Consider the following 22,602-nt stretch of genomic DNA (forward strand, 5'->3'; position numbering starts at 1 on the left):
TGTCATTTAATGTTGGAGCAAGAATTCAAAGTTTTTTTTTTCTTCTAAATTTTCCAAGTGTTTATTCCCACCTAATTTTCTCTTCCAAATGTTTATCCCCCCTGCTATTTTCAAATTTTATTTTCTAAGTATTTATCCCCCTGCTTTTGTCAAAGATTCATTTTCTAAGTATTTATGCCCCTTTTAACAATTTATTTTCCAAGTGTTCATCCCCCATGCTTTTTTCAAAGATTTATCTTCTAAGTATTCCTCCCCCTTTTAAAGATGTATTTTCTGTATTTATCCCCCTTTTTCATCTTCTAAATGTTCCCCCTGCTTTGTCATTTTTTTTTCTAAGTGTTTATCCCCCCTTTTTTGTCCTCTCTTTTTATTGTCATTTTTTTCTAAGTGTTTATCCCCTTTTTTTGTCAATTTTTTTTCTAAGTGTTTATCCCCTTTTTTGTCAATTTTTTTTCTAAGTGTTTATCCCCCTTTTTTTGTCAATTTTTTTTCTAAGTGTTTATCCCCCTCTTTTTGTCAATTTTTTTTCTAAGTGTTTATCCCCCCTTTTTTGTCAATTTTTTTTCTAAGTGTTTATCCCCCCTTTTTTGTCAATTTTTTTTCTAAGTGTTTATCCCCCCTTTTTTGTCAATTTTTTTTCTAAGTGTTTATCCCCCCTTTTTTATTGTCATTTTTTTTCTAAGTGTTTAGCTGTTTTTTGTGAATCTACAAATGTTTTCTTAAGTATTCTGAACTGCAAATGTTTACTTGTAAATAAATTTTTTGAACTTTAATTGTGACTTGCATTTTTTGTTACATAAAGACCAACACATGTTTACATTTCAAAGCTTTTATTTTGAAAAACTTAAATAAAATGAAGTAATTCCTCTAGTCACCAGCAGGAAATCTGGAAAACAGGAAATCAGCTTTTATTTTGAAAAAGTTTGTAGATTGGTTCCCGTTGGTGGTCCAGCATCGTAAAAAATCGAATCTTCTCCACCCTCTGGTGGAGAAGATTCGAAAATTGAAAAAGGGGGGTTAGTACACAGTTAGTTCAAAAAGCAATGAGAAGGGCTCACCTTTTATTTTGAAAAACTTCATAGACTGGTTCCCGTTGGTGGTCCAGCATTGTAAAAAATGAAATCTTCTCCACCCCCTGGTGGAATTCTGGAAAACAAAAAAAAAGGGGTCAGTACACAGAGTTAAATAAAAAGGAAATGAGAAGGGCTCACCTTTTATTTTGAAAAACTTCAAGGGCTCCTGAGGCTATCTGTTCATAGGCAGAAACCAGGTCCCCCTGGTGGAATTCTGGGGATCAATACACAGAGTTAAATAAAAAAAAAAACATTAAGGGCTCACCTTTTATTTTGAAAAACTGCATAGATTGGGGGCTCCTGAGGCTATCTGTTCATAGGCAGAAACCAGGTCCCCCTGGTGGAATTCTGGGGATCAATACACAGAGTTAAATAAAAAAAAAACATTAAGGGCTCACCTTTTATTTTGAAAAACTGCATAGATGGGGGTGCCAGAGCCTCTGTACATAGGCAGAAACCTGGTGGATTTCTCAAAAATGAAAAACATTCACAAGGTCTTACCTTTTATTTTGAAAAAACTCAGATATGCTCAGGCAGAACAAATCTATGAGTTTTTTTCTAAATAAAAGGTAATACCTTGGAAATGTTTTTTTCATTTAACTCTATGTATTGACCCCCTTTTTTGTTTTTCAGAATTCCAGCCAAGGGGAGCAGGTTTCCTGCCTATGTCGAGATAGACATAGGCAGGAAACCTGGCCCCCCTTGGGTGGATTCTGGAAAACAAAAAAAGGGTCAGTACTCAGATTGGGGTGCCTGGGCCTCTGTACAAAGGCAGGAAACCAGCTCGCCCTTGGGTGGATTCTGGAAAACAAAAAAAGGGGGTCAATACACAAAGTTAAATGAAAAAAAACTGATTGGTTCTGCCTTTCAGAAAACCAAAAAAGGAGTGAAGGCACAATAGATTTAAGTACAGACTAGCACCGAACATCAAAATTTGACAAAACTACCTCCTACATTTAGCTTTTTTGTCTACAAAAAGGCAATATTAAACAGTCTGCTGTAGAGACTAAAAAAACAATCCATCTGTTTTCCTCCACAAAAATATATCAGGATCTTGATCATGTGGTGGGAAATTTGAAATTACTGGACAGGGGCCTACAAAGTTAAAATAAATCCTACTTCTGCCTCAAGTTTTCAGTCAATTATTTCAAATCTATTCATTCTTAAAATATATATATATACAAAGAGCTTCTGTTTTTCTCGTTACGTTTAAATGAGTCAAAAATGACACCTGCACTATTAAATAAATCTGTTTTGTCAAAACCACATTTAAAACTATTATGAAACAGGTCCAAGCCCTAGGGTCTTTAAAAAGTTAAGGGGCTGAAAGTTTATAATTTATGTTCAGTTCCACTACATGCCAGATTTTTTTTTGTAAGTTCACAAAGCTGTGAAAAGCCAAATAGAAACTTACAAGCAGAAGCTACTCCTTCACTTGCCACTACAGTATTTTTTTTAAATTTACTTCAATAGGGATGACCCTACTTTACAGTTTATCATTAACCGCGATAATCGAGGGATTACCGTTTGTTCCTTACACATCCACTAATGACGTGTGGGTGACTTATCCACATTTTTTTGCAATTTAAAAACAAATTGAATGCATCATGATGCAAATCGAGCCAATTGCGCAAAGCCCTGAACGCTGGCGTTGTTGTTGAGTCACTACGAGCGCCTGAGGATTACCCTCAGACAGCGCTAGAGCTGCCACTGGAACGCGGATTAGTTCATCCGGGGGGCAGTCAAATATCTCCGGCTGGATGAAAAACGTAGGGTGCCACGTTCCTTGTTGGCAGCTCTGAGTGGTATTTGTTGGAATTTAAATATTACACGGATAGAGAGAATCGGAACTATTTAAAAATGACTCACTTTGTTATGGCGTCGACAAGCTGCTACTTTCTGGTCGTTTTGGCCACATTGTTGATGTTTCCCAGCAGTCTTTGCTCGCCGAATGTCTGAAACACACAATAGAAAGATTTCTTTTTAAACAAGGAGCGATCGGTAACGCAATGTAGCCAATTTGTTTGCAAACATTTTGCTGTTTGCATACGCATGGGGCTACATCGCGTCAAAAATCACTCTTAAGACGAGAACTGGGGGTTCGAAATCCCCAAATGACAATGTACCAAAGGTGCAGCATCGTTCTGTGAGAAGTTTGGCAGGATTTCGTCGGCAAATAGTCACTTTTGAGCTGCTGTGCAGTGACCGCACGCACGCACGCCCGTCCTGCTTCCGGGCCCCATCAGGCATTTCGGGGTTTGACGTCGGCTATTTGAACTCTGGCCTCGGCCACGCCTATTAAAAAAAGGACACATAAAAAATAAATATTTTTTTTTCATAATAACGTGCATTAGTGCGTATATGTTTGTGTGGAGGGGCTGTAAATGCTTTTTGGTTGGACTTTAATACTTAAAAGAAAAATACATTGTTTTCATAATAACGTGCATTGGTCAATGCGTGGGGCGAGATCGGACTGTAAATACTTGTTGTTAATACTCGATGTGTGTGATCATAAAATATGTTTTTTTAATAAGGCTCAACTACACTACCGGTATAAAAACGTGGTTACAAAAATTAAAATTAAAAACATTACTACGCCCATAAATGCATCTTCCGATTCACCAGCAAACGCACCAATCGGATGACATTCAAACCTTTGCCAGCCAATTAGAGAGCAAGGAGTGGGTACCGCTTGTCTTTTGAATACATTGCGGAAATAGGCAGCCACTCACCAACGAAGTTGAGAAAATGGCTATAGATACTATTTAGTCCACAAGATAAGTACCAGGTTTCCATTGTTTCTTTGTAATTGTTACTCTCCCGGTTTGTGAAACCAAATTGCATAGTTAGCTGTTGTTTAAGCGTGCGTAATGATGATATAGCTGTAGTTTGCTTGTCTTAAAAAAGAAATAGGAGGCAAAGGAATTTTATCGCGTTAGGGCTAAGAAGCTAAAAGTTGTTTATAGTGTGTAGTTTAGGGGCAAAGTGGTTAAAAATGATGTTTACCGAGAGAAATATGGTTCGTCTTGTGGCTGTGCAACATCTGCGCTCCGCGTACGGGATCAAGACAAAGAACTGGAACAAAAACAAATCGGAAACGGTGAAGTCAGCAGCAACAATCAACTCGGTGAGTTTAGTTTATCCTAACACCATCATAGCCTGAATTCCTTAACGTATTGTTGCAGCTTTTGGTTTAACAAAAAAAGAGATGTGGTATTTGTATAGTTTTGAGAACACCAGTAGAACCCACATATGTTCCCAGAGTATTGTCAAATGTGTTCTCGTTTTGTAAAAATACTTACAAAATATATTATATATTATATTAGTGTTAAAAGCCAAATGTTTTTCTCTCAAAAACAGTGTAAAGTGGAGACCCCAAACTATTTAAATCACATTATACTGAACAGACAAGACATTAAAAGTCAAGCTTCAGGTCTTTTTTTTAATTGGCGCTTATAAGTCACAAGATTTATGACCACATGACCAAAATCTCTTTTTTTAACTGAGCCCGTAGTTCCCTTTTTTGGGTTAACTAAAAAGGAAGGTGTGTACATGTCCCTTTTCTGAGAACAAAACTAACTGTACTAACCAAAAGACATATTTGAAATACCTCTATAATGGCATAATGAAACCACTAATGATAAAAGTACACTGATATTCATCAGTGAAAGTCACTGAAGAATATACTACTGTATACGTGGAACATTACAGAGAGCAGCCAGCACTTTAGAATTTTGAAAATATAATTTGGCTCTCTATTTGATAATTTTGGTCCCCAGAAGAAGGTCTTCGGAGTGCCATTGGAGAGCTTACCGTATTATAACATGGCACGTGGGAATGTGCCAAGGTATGTTTTTCCTTTTTTCTCCTCCACAATCCAATATCCCAGCCCTAAAGTTATAGTACTGATTGGAAAAAACACATCCCAATTGCCGCAAAGCATTCCATGACATTGCATATATTTGTGCTCTCCTAGGTTTCTGGTGGACGCATGCATGAAGTTGCAAGCTCATGTCGAAACTGAGGGCCTGTTCCGAAAATCTGGCTCTGTGCTTCGTCTGAAAGCCTTACGGGTGAGTGACTTTGCTCACAATGACCCAACCATGACTTCTCAAAGGGACAGACAAAAAAGTTTGCTTGTATATTTCCAGACCAAAGTGGATTCAGGAGAGGAGTGCCTGTCTTCTGCACTTCCCTGTGACGTGGCCTGCCTAGTCAAGCAGTTCTTTAGGGAGCTGCCGGAACCCGTTCTACCCGCCGAGCTGCAGGAGGCCTTCCTCAAGGCCCAGCAGCTCCCTACCGAAGAAGACCGCACTTCTGCCACCATGTTGCTGTCTTGCGTTCTGCAAGACAGGAGCCTCAGTGTCTTGTGCCACTTCTTCGACTTTCTCCAGAACGTCTCCAAGAGGTGCCTGTGGTGTGAAATGATTAAAACAGTTGCCAAAAAATACCATCTTTTTAAACCTTTCTAGCATGAAAGATAGATGTGCTATCCAGTTTGAGTGGGAGAAGTTGTATATACAAACATTGATCAATGGCATTGAAAGAATTAGATGTCTATCACTTGTCAATGTCATGCAATAAGTTAAACACTATTGCAAAAAGGGCTTGAACCAATTAATCCCCTTTTTGTTTGATTTCAGGAGTGCAGAGAATAAAATGGACATCGCTAACCTGTCTCTAATCTTGGCTCCTAATCTCCTCCACGGCGGTGAAGGTACAGAGAAGATGAACGCCAACACAGAAAAACGCATCCGACTGCAAACGGCAGTTGTTCACTGCTTCATCCAGCATGCCCACAATTTTGGTATGTCTTCACATACACATCAACTTGCTTTTCTTTACCTTAGTCCGTCCAGTACATTCAACTAAAATGCATCCCTTCGTGGGTGTTATACATACAGGAATTCTGCCACAGTTTCTTCAAGAGAAGGTTTCAGCCATGCTACGCTGCGATCCAGAAATTCCATCTCCTGCATTCAATGAGCTTCAGGAGCTGGACCAAAACTCCGAGATGAGGCACAGGACTAGACGCAGTCTAGGAGGTAAGATTGCAGGAGTGGGCACGTTGTTCCCTTTTAGCACAAAAGTAAACATATTTTTGTTTACAGTCTTCTCTTCTATCACGCCTGTGATTACCACACCATCTTCCAAGCGTAAACTGCCTTTGGATTCTGGCCATTCTTTTGGATTCTCAAACAAGAAGCGTAGGTCTGTCATGAAAAATCTAGGGATGGAATTACTTCCCAATACCTTGTTCGGCACCTCCACTCCCGGATCAGGTATTTTTGGATCGCTCATTCGAAGCCAAAACATTCTGCTGTGTGGGTTTTTTCAAGAATATCTGCTATGCCTTGCTATAGCTTGCGGTGCAACAGAGGTGATTGATTCTACTCCAAGTACTACTATACCTTCTGTCGGGAAGTTTGGAAGGCTGTCAACTGCTTCGGCGAGGAGGAAGAGCAGGCGATTTAGCAGCAGGCACGCAGTTAACAGGTATGCATACATGATCAGGCCGCCATATTGCCCGCAGGATTATCATGTATAAGGACAAAAGATAGTTTAGTATTCTGAGCTGGTTATAGAGGCATAAATATGTGTTGTATCTTTTCTCTCTTATCTTACATTGCCTGTGGTGCTGATCCGTGAAGGGTCGAATCTGGACGAACAGGCTGCTTTTCTCCCAAAGTCAACAAACAAGAAGTACCACGCAAATCTCTGCGTCAGCGTTTCAGCTTGGGGAGAAACCACAAAGACATTGTAAGTGAGCTCGCCTGATAGAATCAGTTCAATCCGTGAACAATGATGGCATCTTCAAATCAGGCGGGGAATTGCATTTTAGATGTTTGCACATGAAGACTCTTGCACTTTTTAATAGTGAGTTTACAATTAATCATTTTAAACTTGATAAAAGAATACTCTGTCTGATTGTCAGACTTTAAAAATAGGTATGATGATACCAAGCTATATATTTTTAATGCCCAGTTAATGATCACTTTTCCTATACTAAACACTATTATGTTATACTTTGAGTATAACTTTTGTACGGTGCAATTATTTTAGATACATTGGGTGGATGGTAAATGGATAAACTAATGTTCAGATATTAAATGTGACTTAATAAAAGCTGCTTACCACCATAGGCAGTCCTCGATCTCATTTCTACTGGGCTATTTCTTCCATCCTCTGAAGAACTAACTCAAAGTTATAGAATTAACAATCATGGTGGCATTCTGTGTAACATCTGTGGGCTCATTTAACGCTTGACTAATAATCCTGCTTTGACGTGTCTTTCATCTTTAATTTCTCATTCCATGGTGGTGGCTGGTGTAGGGGTCAGAGTCCATAGGTTGGCGACTCGCCAGCCAGGAGAGCACCACCAGTTTTTGTTTCACCAAAGAAAGCCCCGCGTTCAATCTGTCATTCCTGCCCAGAAACCCGCAAGCAAAAAGTAAGTCCATGGAGGGGCACTCGCCTCTTTTGCTCCTTTTGCTTGACTAATACCTGTTACTATCCAACCCTCATAGGTTCAAAGTTCATAAGCAAGTCTGAAGACAACTTGCTGAGCCCTCAGTGTGAGGCAGACGCCCACTGCGCTTCATGGAATGGCCAGGCGCCTGGAGAAGCATCCTTCCCTGACACACCCGTGGCTATGCGCCTGAAAAGCAACTGTGTGTCTGAACCTGCCATTGCAGACTCCAAAAGTCCGCCCAACAAATTGTGTTGTGCCACCAGTGCGTTAAGCCTGGAAAGCCTGCCTTCCGATTCCAAAATCCCAGGTCCAATTGTAACGTCCCCGCCCAAAGAAGGAGAGACTATGTCGGAAATGCGGGAATCCATCAACACAGTGCCTTCAGACAGCATCCTGCTCCCTTGGCCGAAGACTCCTGTGTTCGGGTGTCCAAGTCAGGACACGCCTAAGTTTCCAGCTCTCCCAAAATTTAATGTTACCTTTGACGTGGAAGCTTTATCGCCCCTGCATATTAATAGTGTCATTTTGGAGTCTGTCGAGAATTGCAGTCCAGCGGCGAGGCGTGCTCAAGGCTCATTTTGCGCCAGCGAAGACTCGCCCAGGCTGGCTCAACACAGCAGGTTGATTGAGGCTTTGGATATTCAGAGTCCGGCTTCCCCCAGACCAGTGATCCCACCCGAAATGCAGTTTGCCCTCGAGTCGGCATCCAACGTCGACACGAACCGTCATGAGAATGCGCCTCTCCCTGAGGCCGATGTTCCAAAGCGCCACATCCTGCGCGTGGCAGACCACATCCAGAATTTCAACAAACTCACCCTCAAGTCTCCCCGAGGCACCGGGGCCAAACACGTCAAGTCGCCATTGAAGTTCCAGCGCACCCCCGTGCGTCAGGCAGTCCGCAGGATCAACTCGCTCCTGGGGGATAACAGGAGAGCCTGTGAAAACACGAGCGAAGTGAGAAGCTTGAAAGCCACAAGAGCTGTGAGCCTGGAGAGTGGCCTGTCCCCACATCCAATGCTTAAGCCCACTAAGGGTGAGACTCAACGATTTCAAAAGAAAGCCCCCCCTGTCCCACCCAAAAAGCCAAGCACCTTTGCTGCTAAAGTTAAGGCTTCTGTCCTCAGTGATGTGACCAACAAGGTACAAAGAAAGATCAATGTGGACTCCTTCTTGCTGCATTCAGTTGCAACTCACAAGCTCGTGAAGGACGAGACGGTAAATTCCAGTGGGACCCCCAGAAACCCGCTTGTCCGACCGCGATTGCTGCCGGCCACCAAGCCGGTCGATTTGTAGGCGACGCTTCTTTTGCCAGCATCAGTGACAATTGACTCGTGGGATTTAATTTATTTGAAGCTACGATCGGTGTTGCTTGTCTTGTGTCTTATTGCCTTTGGAGAAAATATTGTGCCTCTGCTTACGGTACTTTTCAGTACGTTTAAGATTATATAGAGTGGTTTTGAATTTTGGGTGGGATGACTTGAAGTCTGGATTTGTATATCTTCGTTCTGTAGTTTAGACACTACGCTGTTTCTTTTTGAATTGTTACTTAATTTCCTATTTCGGCAAAACTGATGTCAATAAAATCAGTCTAAGAAAAGTCAATGGTCATTTTATTGCTGGCGCTAGAGGGTGCTGGATAGCCGTTGAATGCAGTACTGCCTTCGTTTTTTTTGGTTTCTTCTAATTATCCTGACTTGAAAAAAATCTTAACTACTTGTAGGGCAAGTGAATAGTTTTGTCATTAACAAAAAATTAACCCCCCAAACAGTTTGAGATTGACACCAATTCAGGAAACCCTCATGCTTAGTGCCCATAGTTGGCTGGCCTAGGCTCCAGCACCCCCTGCCATCCTTGTGAGGATATATGGTTTAGAACCCTAAAAAGAATTGGCATCAATATGTATCCTATACTAGTATTATCATTTTATATAGGGTTAAGTATAAAGAAAACAAAAAGTTAGGATGATGTCCGAACGACGCGTTCAATTTGCCTGCCCTCTTAAGTGCGTGTGATGCCTTCAAGGGGGCGGAGACGTCACGGTATTCTCCGCATCTTTCGTTCTCAGCCAATAATGTCGAGGGAAGTGTTGGAATCTCAGCTGGCAGGCATTTAAAGGGGAGACACTACGACGCTGGGGCGATTCCTAATAAACCCACTTCAGACCCCACTCCCAAGTCCATTTCCCCTCCCCACCACGCCGTGGGTGCCAGCTTCGACGGGAGATTGCATTGAGGATTACAGGTCGGTGCCACTTCAGATAAGGGAAAACTTCAACGTCTGACTTTCGCACGCGCCCTAAACGCAACTATTTCCCAACGCGCGTCCTTTCCCCACGCGCGTCTTTTTGGGGCAAATACCAAAACAAGTGTTTTCTTTTTTTCTATACACATACTCACAGACAGGATGGCCAAGTGGAGGCGTGTGGTGTACAGCCTGCTCTTCATCCTCGTCTCGCTGTCTTCTCCGCTGGATTGCAAACGGAACCGGGGGGTCACCCGGGGCTCCATCCCTCACCCTGACAAGAGCCGGCCAAACGAATCTGAGCGGAGGCGCCCTCGACCTCCGCCCCCGCCGCCGGCACAGGGTGCCTCGTCGCCGACCGACGACGTTCTGGAGTCCAGCCAGGAGGCTTTACACGTGACCGAGCGTCAGTACTTGAAACGGGACTGGTGCAAGACGCAGCCCCTCAAGCAGATCGTCCACGAGGAGGGCTGCATCAGCCGCACCATCATCAACCGCTTCTGCTACGGCCAGTGCAACAGCTTCTACATCCCTCGGCACATCCGTCGAGAAGAGGGAGCCTTCCAATCGTGTTCCTTCTGCAAGCCCAAGCGCTTCACCACCATGACCTTCACTTTGAACTGTCCGGACCTGCAACCCCCCACCAAGAAGAAACGCATCCAACGCGTTAAACAGTGCCGATGTATATCCATTGACTTGGACTAGTGCACTTCACCTAACCTATTGTCTGACTTTTCTTCAAATTAGCCTGAAAGAACATCTATTTCCTCATCTATGAGAGTGGTATGTGTTTTTTTAATTATTATTATTATTATTATTATTTTGGGGTGGGTGTGTCAGTATTGTTTTTTTTAACTTTATAAGAGCAAATGTGAGTGATGAGTTTTTTTTTTAAATGCTTTTGCTTCAGTTGATTTTAGGTTGGTTTTAGTTAAAGTGAGAGGATTTCTGGTGAGTGTTACTTTTTCTTTTTTATATAGTTATATTTAAACCATTCAGGACACTACAATGAAAAGCTATTAAAAATGTTGACACTGTAGACCAATTAATAAAACCAATGAGTATTTTTGGTGAATAAAAACCCTTAAATATTAGCAATTCCTTTTTTCAAAAACTATTAATCAATGTACTTTTCTGTCTGTTCTTTTTAACAACAAATGCATTCGTAGATTAATACATTATTAATACACTAAATGAATGAAATACGAATAAAAACTGAAAAACTACACAGTGGTTACAGCCTCAATTAGCAATCTATAATTGAACAACCCCATATTTCTTCTTTTTGTGCCATTGACAGCACAAGATGCCTAATCTATTTTGTCAGGGAGGGATGGGTGAACAGTGGCATCAATGTCAATGGTGTTAAAAATTGCCTTAGAAAAGTACCAAAAAATGCACAAAAGCCTAAGAGTGAATGGGTATTTGTGTAAATGTCAGGGATTTTTGTTGCATTTGAGGTATTTTTGTGTACATTTCCATGATTGTGATTTTTTTTAAAGGGCCGTGATGATGTATTTTACTGGATGTGAGTTTTCTGGGGGATGAGAATGAGCTTTATGTGTGCATTTAAGTGTTTTTAGGGTAAGGGTTTGTGAATGTTTCTTTGGGGTGTGTGCAAGACAGATTTTTTTGTGCGTTTGAGAGGTTAAAGCAATTTTAGGGCTAAAAGACACTTCATATTTCTTCACAGACAAAAGAGGAAGGCATGATGTACGTACCTCCAGTTTGGAGAATCTTGAATTCAGTTCTTCTTTCGCACAAGACCTTTCATGTAAAGTTTTCAAAGTTAAAAAAAAGTGTAGTTTGTTTTTAACACTCACATGTATACAAGACATTGGTAGTGGTTGCACAGTAATGCATGACTTGGGTTATTTAAGAACTCACTCATTGCTTAGGTCATATTTTCATGTTTCCACCATGTGGAATGAACGACATTTGTAAATGGAAAATGAGATTTTTTTTTTTAAATGTTGTTATTTCAAGAATGGCTTTTAGTTGATATTTTGTTTAGTCGAATGTCCTATAAATGTACAGCGGTGGTTGGTATGTAGATGTTTCATGTAAAGGATATTGTTTGGTGTACCCATTAGGTGATCCCTAAATTAAAATAATAAATAAATTCTCGGATATTTGACATGTCTAGTTATTTGAAACCGAAATATGGAATGATTTTTACATTAAAATCATGGTTGACATTTAACAAAAAGCCTGAAAAATTAGGTTAGTCAAGTGTCTTTGTTAGTTTGTCTTACAATTACTTCACAATTTGGGTCAATCTGGCACAGATTTTTAGAATAACTTCGCAAAAAAATGTGATACAAAGATGTAGAGCTAATATGTAAATGACCCAGCCAACAAAGTAACATTTTTCCATTTTGATAGCTTGAAAAATCTTGAAAAACAAAAGCCATCCTAAGGCAACTTCCAAGAGTTTAACAAGTTCCACATGTTTACAACATGATTCGTTTGTTAGAACAATCTTATGCATAAAAAAATGAAGCCAGAATAAGAGAGTTCCTTCTTACTTTACTTCCTTATATAACTATTCAATTATTTTTGGCAGTATAAAATCAAGAATGTGCTTCTGTTCGCCAGCATCCAGGAATTTATTCTTCAAATTTAAAACAATTCTATAAAACCACCAAATTGCCGACCAGCCTTCATCATTTGTCGGAAATGAGTATCGCCACTTGTGTTGTTGCAATATACTTTGATTTTATGACAAAAAAAATGGCACAGGTGGACCCTAAAGTTAACTAAACATGCATTTTTTTAACGTACTACGTACTTTGAGGTATTAGGACGATCATAGCGTTGCAATCCCCAAGCGACCTTCATTCTAAAATATACTCAATTGAACCCGTATGTAAAATAAATCCTTTCTTACATAAATAGACTTTCCTTGAATGAGGAGCACATAAAACGCAGCTACAGTAAAGTGCTTAACCCGTTCTGTATCATTGAAAGCGATAGAGATCCATTAGTTCATTGGCCCTCCCCAGCCAGTCAGAACGTATTGGACGTCTATCGCCATCAATGGCAGCGGGTGAGATAAAAGTGTCAAACAATGTGCAAGTCCCTTCTGCTGACAGATGTGTCAGCAGAAGCATCACCTGACCCGATGAGACCTTCCACAAGCAGGTCACGGCGCTCTGGATGGATGAGATTCACCTTTGGCCTTCTGGGCACGTCACTCAAGAGGACGACACACTCGACTCCTTTTGTCGCAGCCTCTCTTTCTGTTGAGACACACACACACACACACACACCAAAACAAATCAGGGACAATCAACACACACACTCAAGTGAAGTTTGGCACGTGGAAAAAGGCAAATTACCAGACTGTTGGCATTGATCTTCTTGGTTTCCACCCGCTTCTCAGCTGTGATCTTTTTGATGTTATCTTGAGCTTCCTTTAACCTTTTGATGGAGACACCCAGATTGATATTAAAGAAGGTTGGTACAGCAACAATATCATCCCAACACAATGGAGAATCAAGCCATCGTAATAATGTTGCAACAAAATTAAGAGATTTTGCAGGAGTAGTTTTGTTGTGTTAAAGGTATACTTGAAGTACAAGTATATGTAAGGGCACATTTGTAGTTCAAGTACACGTAATTGTAGTCTTAGCACATGGTACCAGAACGCCAATGTACCTGTTGCAGAGGTACATGAAAGTACACATACCTGTAGTACAAATACACACAAGTACAGATACTTGGGATTTACCAAATGCATGTTGAGTACACATTTTTGAGGGATAAATAACTAAACTACTAATTAGAGGCACTGATTTATTTTCTACAGATAATTTCTGGTACGTAACCACAGTAAATTGGTACTTTAAAATTATCTTTCCCTTTTTTACATAAATTCTAGCAAATATTACAAAGATCTACACACACGCAAACTAGTTTCAAACTGTCATTTTCTATCAATTTCATGTTAGGTAGAATTTGGACGAAGAATTGGCCCCCAGATCAAGTTCTTTGGCCACATTTGGGGAAGTTCCTCGCTCCAACGTAAAAAAAACAATGTAGACGCAATTGAACTTGACAGAGGTCACTAAAGTTCAACCATAGACTTCATTGTTATTTATATTTATATTCATTGTTATGATTAAAAGCTATGTTGGACAGGAGTTTGGTCTTGTACATGAATCAATTGTGTCTTTTCCTTGTCAAAATCTTTCTGTTTTAGACACTGTCACGCTCTTCCCTAGCTCGGGAAAACCCCACCGTCTGCTGGCTTGATGAGATAATGAGGCGGCCTATAAAAAAACCCACTTAGCTTTTACGAAAGTATTTCAAATAAAGTGAATTGTACATAAGCACAATCAGCTGTCAGTAATGGGCGACTTGTTACCGCAGTAAACCCAAGTACTATAATTTAACTTGAACAAATAGGATTATTAAAAGTATCAAAACTATCAAAGTACTTTTGCTACTGCAATATTGCAACCAAGGTAGAATATTTGACTGTAAGAGTATTGATAAGAGAATATACAAACACAGATGTACATAGAAGAAGTTGTGGGGTGCTGTATCTAACCTCTCTTTGGAAATGGTCTTGCTTTGGCGAAGCCAGGCGTTCTTGAAGTCGTTGCAAAACTCATACCAGAGCATAAAGACGTGATTTGGCTCCACCACTTTATCTCCCGACTTTGGTTTCACCCCAAAGTAGCTCACCATGTCCTGGAACCTGCCAGAGGAGATGATTGGAAATTCATTTCTGGCTTCTGTTTCTCTCTTCAAGGATATGAGAACAAATGTTAAATTCATTTAACGCTGCCCTGCTGTAAATCTCTTTTTTTAAAAAAAACAAAATGATATGTCCAGTTGAGCAAGTACACTGTTAAAAATCAGCTATTTGTCATTTTAATTCGATATTTCAAGATTGGAGGGAACCAAACAACACTATCAAAAACAATTCAACGGTTAAATCTCAACATATTAAGCAAATAAGCCATTTCTACTCAACATTTCAATTCAACTGGACTTTGAACTCAAACCAGTAACAATATTTTAATTGCCCATGTGCAAGTGAGGATAAGACTGATATCATTCCGAAATAATAAAGCCTGGCTTGCATACTTGATCATCCAAATTAAATCAGGTAATTTGATCATGTTCACAATATTAACCTAATAAAATCAATGTGTCTACTATTTAGCCTGACTTTTACTACCTTTTCTATTTTACAGTGTTGTAAATAGGGGAACAAGTCAACTATACAACTAAATAAATATAAATACTGTATACATTTTGACCATTTTCCCCCCTAAAATTGTTCTCCAGGGTTATGTTTTGCTGTTGCATTGCTTCTTTGCCCCCCACAAAATGGAAAGCCGGTTTGTAACTCCCTTTTAATTCATTGAACTCTGAGATGGGGTGCTGACAGAGCGGCGAGGAAGTGCAAACAGCGCTTCCAGCCTGCTGGGCCAGTAGCGGAGGGTCCATTATCACATTGACCCCAACGCCTGCAGGACAGCGCCATTGCCCAGAATGGGCTACTGCGGTTCAGAGCGCCACACTATAACATATTCACTGGCAAGCAATTTAAGACATGGGCAAGCACTCGTTCATACCCGCAACCACAATTTTTTTGGGCAAACTCCTTACTGTCTGACCCAATTGTAATCAATTTTCTAATTTTCCTCTAACTCTCATTCAACAAGCTGATAGACAAAACTCCACAGCTGGAAATGGGCTTGCACAAGTGCGTCATACGTATACCTCCAAAATATAAACAAAATCAAGCGGAACCAGGCGAACTCGCTCTACTTTTCACACACGTAACAAAACTGCTTTTCATACTGATGATGTTGTCGTGCGAGGCTTTGATGCGGCATTCCTCGCTGTCTGCTGTAGGGCGACCAATGAGTCTCAATTTATTCACTAGCGTCTCAACTTGTGTCCCGACGATAGGTCAAGCTATCGGGTAGCACGGAGGGTTGCTCTGCTGGTCTATTTGCTCTATTAGTAACCCCATGCCATAATGTTAGCGCTGCTCCTGCTCTTGTGTGTTTGAGTGACCATCGCTCATCCAGTACAGATGTGAGAGCCCACCCAGGGCCCAGCGAGCCCACTGACGCCCATATTCATCAACAGCGTGTCATTTTTATGGGGTGGCTCTATGGGAACCTGAGAGAAAAAAAAACCCAGCCAGTCCTCCACATCTCACTTGGGAATTGCTCCTTCACCCAGGGCAAGGCGGCAAACCAATTTAGCTCCCTTTTTTCCTATTTTATTGTTCTTATTTCTATTTTTTTTAAAAATGATATTGTAGGATTTTCTGATTTTTTTGGTTCAAAATATCTTTTGATAAACCACAATTTTTATTACAAGTTTAAGGAAACAATACATCTATTGAATATTTTTTTAATGTATTATTTGTTAGCTACTTTAATGTCTAATCCAAATTGTCTGAGGCAGTTTGCTATGATTTCTAAATAGATAGCCTTGTCAGGGTTGTTTCAAATTATTTTCAACAATATTGAGTCCAATGGGCTCATGTCTGAAGGGTTGGCTCTCTTATTTAAATGATCTCAGTATAAATATGCAAGAATTTACAACAGTTTGTTCTGTAAAGCATTGCTGAAAAAATAAGCAGAATTGAATGTGTTATTTTTCGAAAGGAAAACTTTTGCATCCTACCTTTTCTGTGCAGCCTTCAAACATTCTTCTTCAGCTGAATGATCCTTTTGAGCTGCAAAGTGAAAGACAAATATTTAGAAATGATTTAGAAGCTAATGATGCACGTGATGGCTCTTTTTGGTAAAAACGAATTGATAGAAGCAATTGATAGCAATCTGGACCCTTTTTTTCCATACCAAATAATCTTGATTATCACTTTTTTCATCTTTCAAATTACTTTCATTAGTGTTGTATTAATACTTGTATTAAAAGTTGCTCTGTGACACCATTAAAATTTTACAACCACCATAAATCCACAGGAGAAGAACAGTATTTTTTTTTTTTAAATTTGTTCGGTACTAGTCGTACCGAAACATAATGGCTAATACTTAGGCCAGAATCGGTAGTATCCAGATTGAATAAAAATGAACCTTTCGGTGCCTTTTTAATCAACCTGACGGTCATAAATATGAGTGATTTAACCTCTCCCGATAGATGTGATTTTATTAGGCTCGTATTAAATGGGGCCCTGGTCCACCATTAAAAGCTTTACAACCCCATAAATGCTCAGAAGAAGAAGAGTACATTTGTATTTGTTGGGCATTTGTAATACACCGAAATTGGTATTAACCAGATTGAATGAGTGATGCAAGCAATCAGGAGTTTGGCTTACAGATGAGGATGCAAACAAAGCCTTCCTTCTCCAGGATAAACTTCAGGGCTACAAGTTTGCTTACCCCTAAAAAAAATTGAACATGCAAACCACGTGTTGACGTAAAGGCGTGCGAGTGTGTCACGGTGGGCGTCAGGGCGTTCTGTCGGTGAAGGTGAACAATGGGGTTTGAAAAGAGGGGCTCCAATGGACTCTTGCCATGTAAAAGTGTCTAAATTCAAGGCAGATGTGTGCAGCGAGTTAGGCCGAGGTGCAAGAATTTATCTAAGGCCAGAGAGTGCCTGTGATCTCAGATTTATTGCATTTTCCAGATTCATCCTTTTTACAATGATGGGGACCTTTTCTCCTTCGAGATTTAAGAGGGGGGGAAAAGTCTCCCCCAAAAATGCTTCAAAGGCTGGTTTGGGGGTCTTTTGGGAAAAGGTAAACCTCACACGCCGACTATGCGCCTTTTCCACTTTATTCCTTTTTTACATGGATGTCGGCAACTGTAGCCCTAATGAAGGGAGGGGTCCGAGCACGTCTGGACTGGGGGGGAAGAAGGGGGTCCCTGACCAATGGCGTTGGTCTCAGTGGGGGTCAGGCTGGCGCCTGAGGTACCCCCGTGCTATGGCTGTGTAGAGGTGCCACCGGCGCTGGGAGAGAGAGAGAGAGAGAGAGAGCAAGAGCATGTGTGAAGTGTCTCTCTGTGCTCCCAATGTGTAAACATGAAACCAGTAGTCGCTAACGAGAAAGTTATGAGACGTGCTTGCTGAGAGGGACAATAAATTCGGACTTTACAACCCTGACACGCTTTTCTAAAGTGCGGCTACCTGGTGTTGGGGTAACAAAGGAAAGGGTGGAGGCGTATTTAAAAGGAGGGTGCCGGGTGGGGATGTCCCTTTTTAGGCCATTTTGCTCCAAAAGAAACAAATCATCAATCATTTTCTCACAATTGCGACTCATTGACATCATGAGCTAAGGGCAAATTGATGGGAATACTATAAATAAAAGTGGAAACTTGTTTTCAATTAGCTATTGAGGAATATTTTGTTCAAAATATCCCCCCAGAGGTTTCAAAGCACTCTCATTAAAAGGGGAATCGAAAGGAAGATCATTAAAATGCAACACCACCACAAACTGTTTTTTTTCTCTTGGAAAGGAAAGCAGGGCATAATCATTTTAACTCATAAGACTTTCATTCATTTGCTGCCATACTCCCTGCTTTAGATGGATTGGACATCGACTAGAGATTGTAATTGTAATTAAATATGAACTCTTGTCTGTCAAGTAGCTCCAAAGAGGGGAAAAGACCCAATGAGACAAGAGGAGAACAACAGCGTGTAAAAAGCACGGATCACCGGATTTGGGAGGGATCCTCTGATGAAACGACAGGCCGAGATCACACAAGGGAAATTTAAGAGGGCGAGCGCAGGGAGGGCGTTTGGGTTCACCTGCAGGCCCCGCTGCGGGCCTCTCCACATGTCGGGTTACAGGTCAGCGCTCCCCGGGAACACAACTTTTCTTTATCTGTTGACAGTACTCAAGCATCAAGGAGCAGAGGCCGGATTAGACACATGTACGGATGCATGCATGTCTTGTGGATACGGTCCAATTTCAGCAATGTGCCAAACACATGCATCCGTCGTCCTTGGCTTGCTTTACCTGGGTGACAAATCCAATCACTAAGTGATGACTCAGACTTTAACAGCCTCTGCCGTTGTTTGATGAGCAATATTTTTGCTTTGTTTTAGGCCTTTGAAGTCGGTGGAATCATCACAAAAGATGATTACACGCAAACCTCTCCTCTCGTAACTTCATGTCCAGATGTATTTTTGTCTTATTAAATATTTATTCTATCAAAATGACAGTTTGTAATGAGTTGATTGCAGTCAGGGGCTCCTTGTTTTAGCTTAAACTTCATTGGTCCATCAATACAGTTTAATATCATTCATACTAGAATGAATCTTATTGTAAAAATACAATCATAATTTAAAAATAATTTTAAAGTTGGGCGAACGTTGGTTAGCGTGTCGGCCACATTGGGGGACCTGGGTTGAGACCCAGGTTGATCCACCTTGTGTGGAGTTTGCATGTTCTCCTCGGGCCTGCGTGGGTTTTCTCCGGGTACTCCGATTTCCTCCCACATTCCAAAGACATGCATGGTAGGCTGATTGGACACTCTAAATTGCCCCTAGGTATGAGTGAGCGCATGAATGGTTGTTTGTCTCCTTGTGCCCTGCGATTGATTGGCTGTCCCACTGCTGGGATGGGCTCCAGCACCCCCTGCGACCCTAGTGAGGATGAACTGGTTCAGAGAATGAGATGAGAAATTTAAAGTGAATTAAAATATTAATATGTGGGTCAGTGGTTCCCAACCCAATGTTGAATGAGCCATATTTTGGACGAAAAAAAACAACCAAAAAAAATGCTCTATCTATATAAGCCTACAATAAAAATGACTAAGTTGGCTACAAATAGCTCGTAAGCATTCGAGGTTAAATCCGAGTATCGGATTTTGACATCACTGGTTGCCACAATAATAGCTTCCTCTTTATTTTAGAAGACAATTGACTCACCCGTTGAGATGAAGTCCTCCATCTTGCATTTGAACGGCTGGAGGTGTTCCTCTGCCGAGTCAGAACACACTTTTTTTACGTCTCGTTCGCAAGCTGAGGGAAAAGAAACATGAGACATTTTGGAATGAACTTGGAAAATAACAAGAGTAAGATCCAAAAAGTAAAAGACACGAAAGACATAACGTAAGAGCAAAGGTGCGGAAGGTGAGAATATGGGCACAGTTCCATCCCAGATGACTGTGCAAGTGTTTGAGTGCCATTTCCTCATGGATTTCTTTTCACTGCCGTGCCAAATGACGTGACTCGCACGCGCTGGCAGGAAACAGCCGTGACTGAGCGCGTTCCAGCCAATACCTTTCACACTTCCTGTCAAAAGTAAATCTGGGATGCGATATACGCGCTTAGACAACTTTTGAACAATGTTCCTCCAACCTGTAAGTCATTAATGGCTCCCATAAATACCTCCACTTTCATATGTAACTAAACAAGCCAATTGTCATGCAACAAACAAGAGCTTTCTGATGTTTGCACCTGCAACTCTGTAAACTCCCTCAATGAAGTCTTTTATTTATTAGATGACTGAAGAAATGTCTGTTGAACCAAAGTCAACCCCCAGATGTCTTTGCGTAAGTCTAGCTCACACCTACAGACAATTTAGAGGGTATGAATGTTCCCGTTGGCTTTAACTCCTACAGTAAGTTTAGATCTTTAGTTTGTTCTTCCCTTTAGCACATATCAAGGTCATCAGTTTCCCTTCAACAGGAAACCCCATCACAGACGGATCATGTTTCCATAGAAGCAAAGGGCAGCACGGTGGTTGGGGAAGCCGACCCAAACCCACTAAACCAACTTGAGTGTGAGGGGAAACCTTGAAAGCTCCAAAAGCCGTTCTCCAAAAAAAAAAGCCAAAGCATCAGCCATGGGTGACTGACACCGGAAGACATGGACCAAGACCAAGTCTCTTGACCTTTAATCCAAGGTCTGACACTCTAAAGACAGTTGGCATGCAGAAACAAGATTGGAAATGAGGTTCTCAATGCGAGCGCTTCACACTGTCCGCAACGCGTTGGCTTTGTAATTAATACCAGTTGCTTTCTTGAGGCCAGTTTATAACAACCAGGCATAAATATTTATTCCCGGCGGCTGCACAGGATAATAGCTGTTGGGAGTCATTGGTGGGACTCAGTAAAAAAAAAAAAAGTCCACAATCCGATGCTCAGCCTATGATGCTTATACCCCGGAGGAGTCCAGCGCGCCAGACTGCGCTGCGACGGATCAAATGCGAGTGCACTTGCGTTGCATTTATTGTCTTTAGGTCTTCCATTTTCACTCATAAATGACTGACAGCTTAAGGTGGGTCTGGCTACTTTAGGAGACTCTTTGTATTTTCCCCCCAGGTCAGAGAGGAGAGTGCTTTAACGGCAATCTAAAAAAAAATGCAGGGGAGAACTGAGAGCAAATCTAATTGCTTTCATATGCTGTATTATTGGTTGATTTAAATAACCGCAGACACCGGGGCTACGAGGGGGCATAAGCCTTTAACCTCGACGCGGCCCTGGCTGGCCGAGACTGACTGGCTAAAAGTCGACTCCGGCGGCACTGACGCCACGTGAGCTCATTGGTTGCCATTGACGATGAGAGACGTCCGATTCATTTGAAGCGGGAGAGGCTGACGGCGAATGGATCGCCATTAATTCATCTAATGGTGAGAACTTGGTGGTTTAAACAGAATTAAGTGAATGTCAGACACAGTTTCATTTCTAAATAGTAAAACTGCAGACAAAATCTCAAAATAATTGCATTCATTGGGTGTCATTAAAATATTTTACAAACAGCATTCCGCTTATTTTCTCATAAGTATGTGTTTAAAGCAAATGTACAGTGTGAGGACATTGGATGGGAAGTGGGTGGGGAATCAAAACAAATATGAAGGATTTCGATATGTTTTCAAGTGAGTAAATTAAAATAAACAAAATATCAATTTATTTGAAAATTTCAATTACGCCAGTTTGTCTAAAAAAGCTGTCAAGCTTAACCAGGCACAATTTTTTAAAGGAATTCATCGTTCAGATATTTTAGATATAAAATGGTCAACAGTAATATTCTCTAAGCAAACGTATTTTTACTAAATACCAAGAACAAATTTAAACGTAAAATCCTAAATGACAAACTCTGAAAAAATGGAATTATGATGGATTAGAGTTCAATTTAAAGTTTAGCATACCTGTCAATTCTTTCTTCATCTTCCTGATGTCCTTTGATAGATCTTCAAACTTGACTTGTGCAGCCTGGAATAAATCTTGAGGTTCTAACAAAGGGTAGACACTCTTGTCTGTACCGGCATCCTGCAAGAAAATAGATCTTAATAAATCCATACATTATATTAACCCTTTATAGGATGAGTGAGTCATTTTTTAGTGATAGACCAGGTATAGAATGCACAGAGAATGCATTGTGGTATTTACAAATACAAGATATTTATTGTATATCAATGAGATTTATCATTATTGTAATTATCTTGATTGATTTTATTTTAAATTCAGATATATTTATGAATTAATAAAATGTTAAAGAACAAATTTGATTCAAAAACATATACAAAGACATATTCTCCTTAAGTATATATATTATATATTGTGGTACCTCTACATGCATGAATCTTGGTACGGAATTGTCAAATTACAGAACTTTTTAATATGCATACTTTTTGATCCAATTTTTTTTAACAACGATCAAACGCTGCCAGCCCCTCTCAGTCAAATGGAAAATGAAACTTAAATGAGTGATGTATAGAGAGCATTAACATGTCAAATCAATTCAAGAAAACTTACAGTATCAAAATTTCGCAGGTAGGACAAAACCACGTAATCCACCAGACTCATATGACTGTCCTGAAATGAAATATTTGTTCAGTAGTAAAAATACTCATTACATATTGAGTTTTCA

General features: G+C 40.5%; 3 protein-coding genes and 1 long non-coding RNA gene across 8 annotated transcripts in view; 2 read left to right on the forward strand and 2 right to left on the reverse strand.

Annotated features, from left to right (window-relative positions):
- Nucleotides 1-813: 813 nt before the first annotated feature.
- On the reverse strand, nt 814-3,340 carry LOC144206459 (uncharacterized). Of its 4 annotated transcripts, none has more exons than XR_013328364.1 (7): nt 3,200-3,340; nt 2,943-3,028; nt 1,650-1,874; nt 1,472-1,542; nt 1,212-1,338; nt 1,059-1,146; nt 814-886 (listed from the first exon to the last, which is right to left on the reverse strand). It is a non-coding gene; the product is annotated as an uncharacterized LOC144206459 (long non-coding RNA). The 4 variants fall into 4 exon arrangements; XR_013328363.1 differs by having other exon boundaries at nt 814-982; XR_013328365.1 differs by lacking the exons at nt 814-886; nt 1,059-1,146; nt 1,212-1,338 and adding an exon at nt 1,396-1,410.
- A 381-nt stretch (nt 3,341-3,721) lies between these two features.
- On the forward strand, nt 3,722-9,136 carry LOC144206147 (rho GTPase-activating protein 11A-like). Its single transcript, XM_077730928.1, has 10 exons — nt 3,722-4,200; nt 4,853-4,920; nt 5,050-5,146; nt 5,225-5,481; nt 5,717-5,880; nt 5,978-6,355; nt 6,437-6,569; nt 6,725-6,833; nt 7,407-7,524; nt 7,601-9,136. The coding sequence occupies exons 1-10, from the start codon at nt 4,069-4,071 to the stop codon at nt 8,836-8,838; spliced, it is 2,694 nt and encodes an 897-aa protein (XP_077587054.1). The 5' UTR covers nt 3,722-4,068; the 3' UTR covers nt 8,839-9,136.
- A 501-nt stretch (nt 9,137-9,637) lies between these two features.
- Nucleotides 9,638-11,876, forward strand: LOC144206145 (gremlin-1-like). Its single transcript, XM_077730926.1, has 3 exons — nt 9,638-9,786; nt 9,944-10,569; nt 11,480-11,876. Exon 2 carries the CDS (start codon nt 9,949-9,951, stop codon nt 10,489-10,491), a length of 543 nt encoding a protein of 180 aa, XP_077587052.1. The 5' UTR covers nt 9,638-9,786; nt 9,944-9,948; the 3' UTR covers nt 10,492-10,569; nt 11,480-11,876.
- A 129-nt stretch (nt 11,877-12,005) lies between these two features.
- LOC144206143 (formin-like) overlaps nt 12,006-22,602 on the reverse strand; it is a 31,660-nt gene continuing 21,063 nt past the window's right edge. For both annotated transcript variants that reach the window (XM_077730923.1, XM_077730924.1), the window contains 7 exons: nt 22,488-22,547; nt 21,881-22,001; nt 19,657-19,749; nt 16,447-16,498; nt 14,342-14,491; nt 13,128-13,209; nt 12,006-13,028 (listed from right to left, as the gene is read on the reverse strand). In XM_077730923.1, coding sequence (XP_077587049.1) covers nt 12,984-13,028; nt 13,128-13,209; nt 14,342-14,491; nt 16,447-16,498; nt 19,657-19,749; nt 21,881-22,001; nt 22,488-22,547 — 603 coding nt within the window. In that variant the 3' untranslated portion in view covers nt 12,006-12,983. The remainder of the gene's footprint in view (nt 13,029-13,127; nt 13,210-14,341; nt 14,492-16,446; nt 16,499-19,656; nt 19,750-21,880; nt 22,002-22,487; nt 22,548-22,602) is intronic.

Source organism: Stigmatopora nigra, chromosome 13 (genome assembly GCF_051989575.1).
Source record: "Stigmatopora nigra isolate UIUO_SnigA chromosome 13, RoL_Snig_1.1, whole genome shotgun sequence".
NCBI lineage: Eukaryota > Metazoa > Chordata > Actinopteri > Syngnathiformes > Syngnathidae > Stigmatopora > Stigmatopora nigra.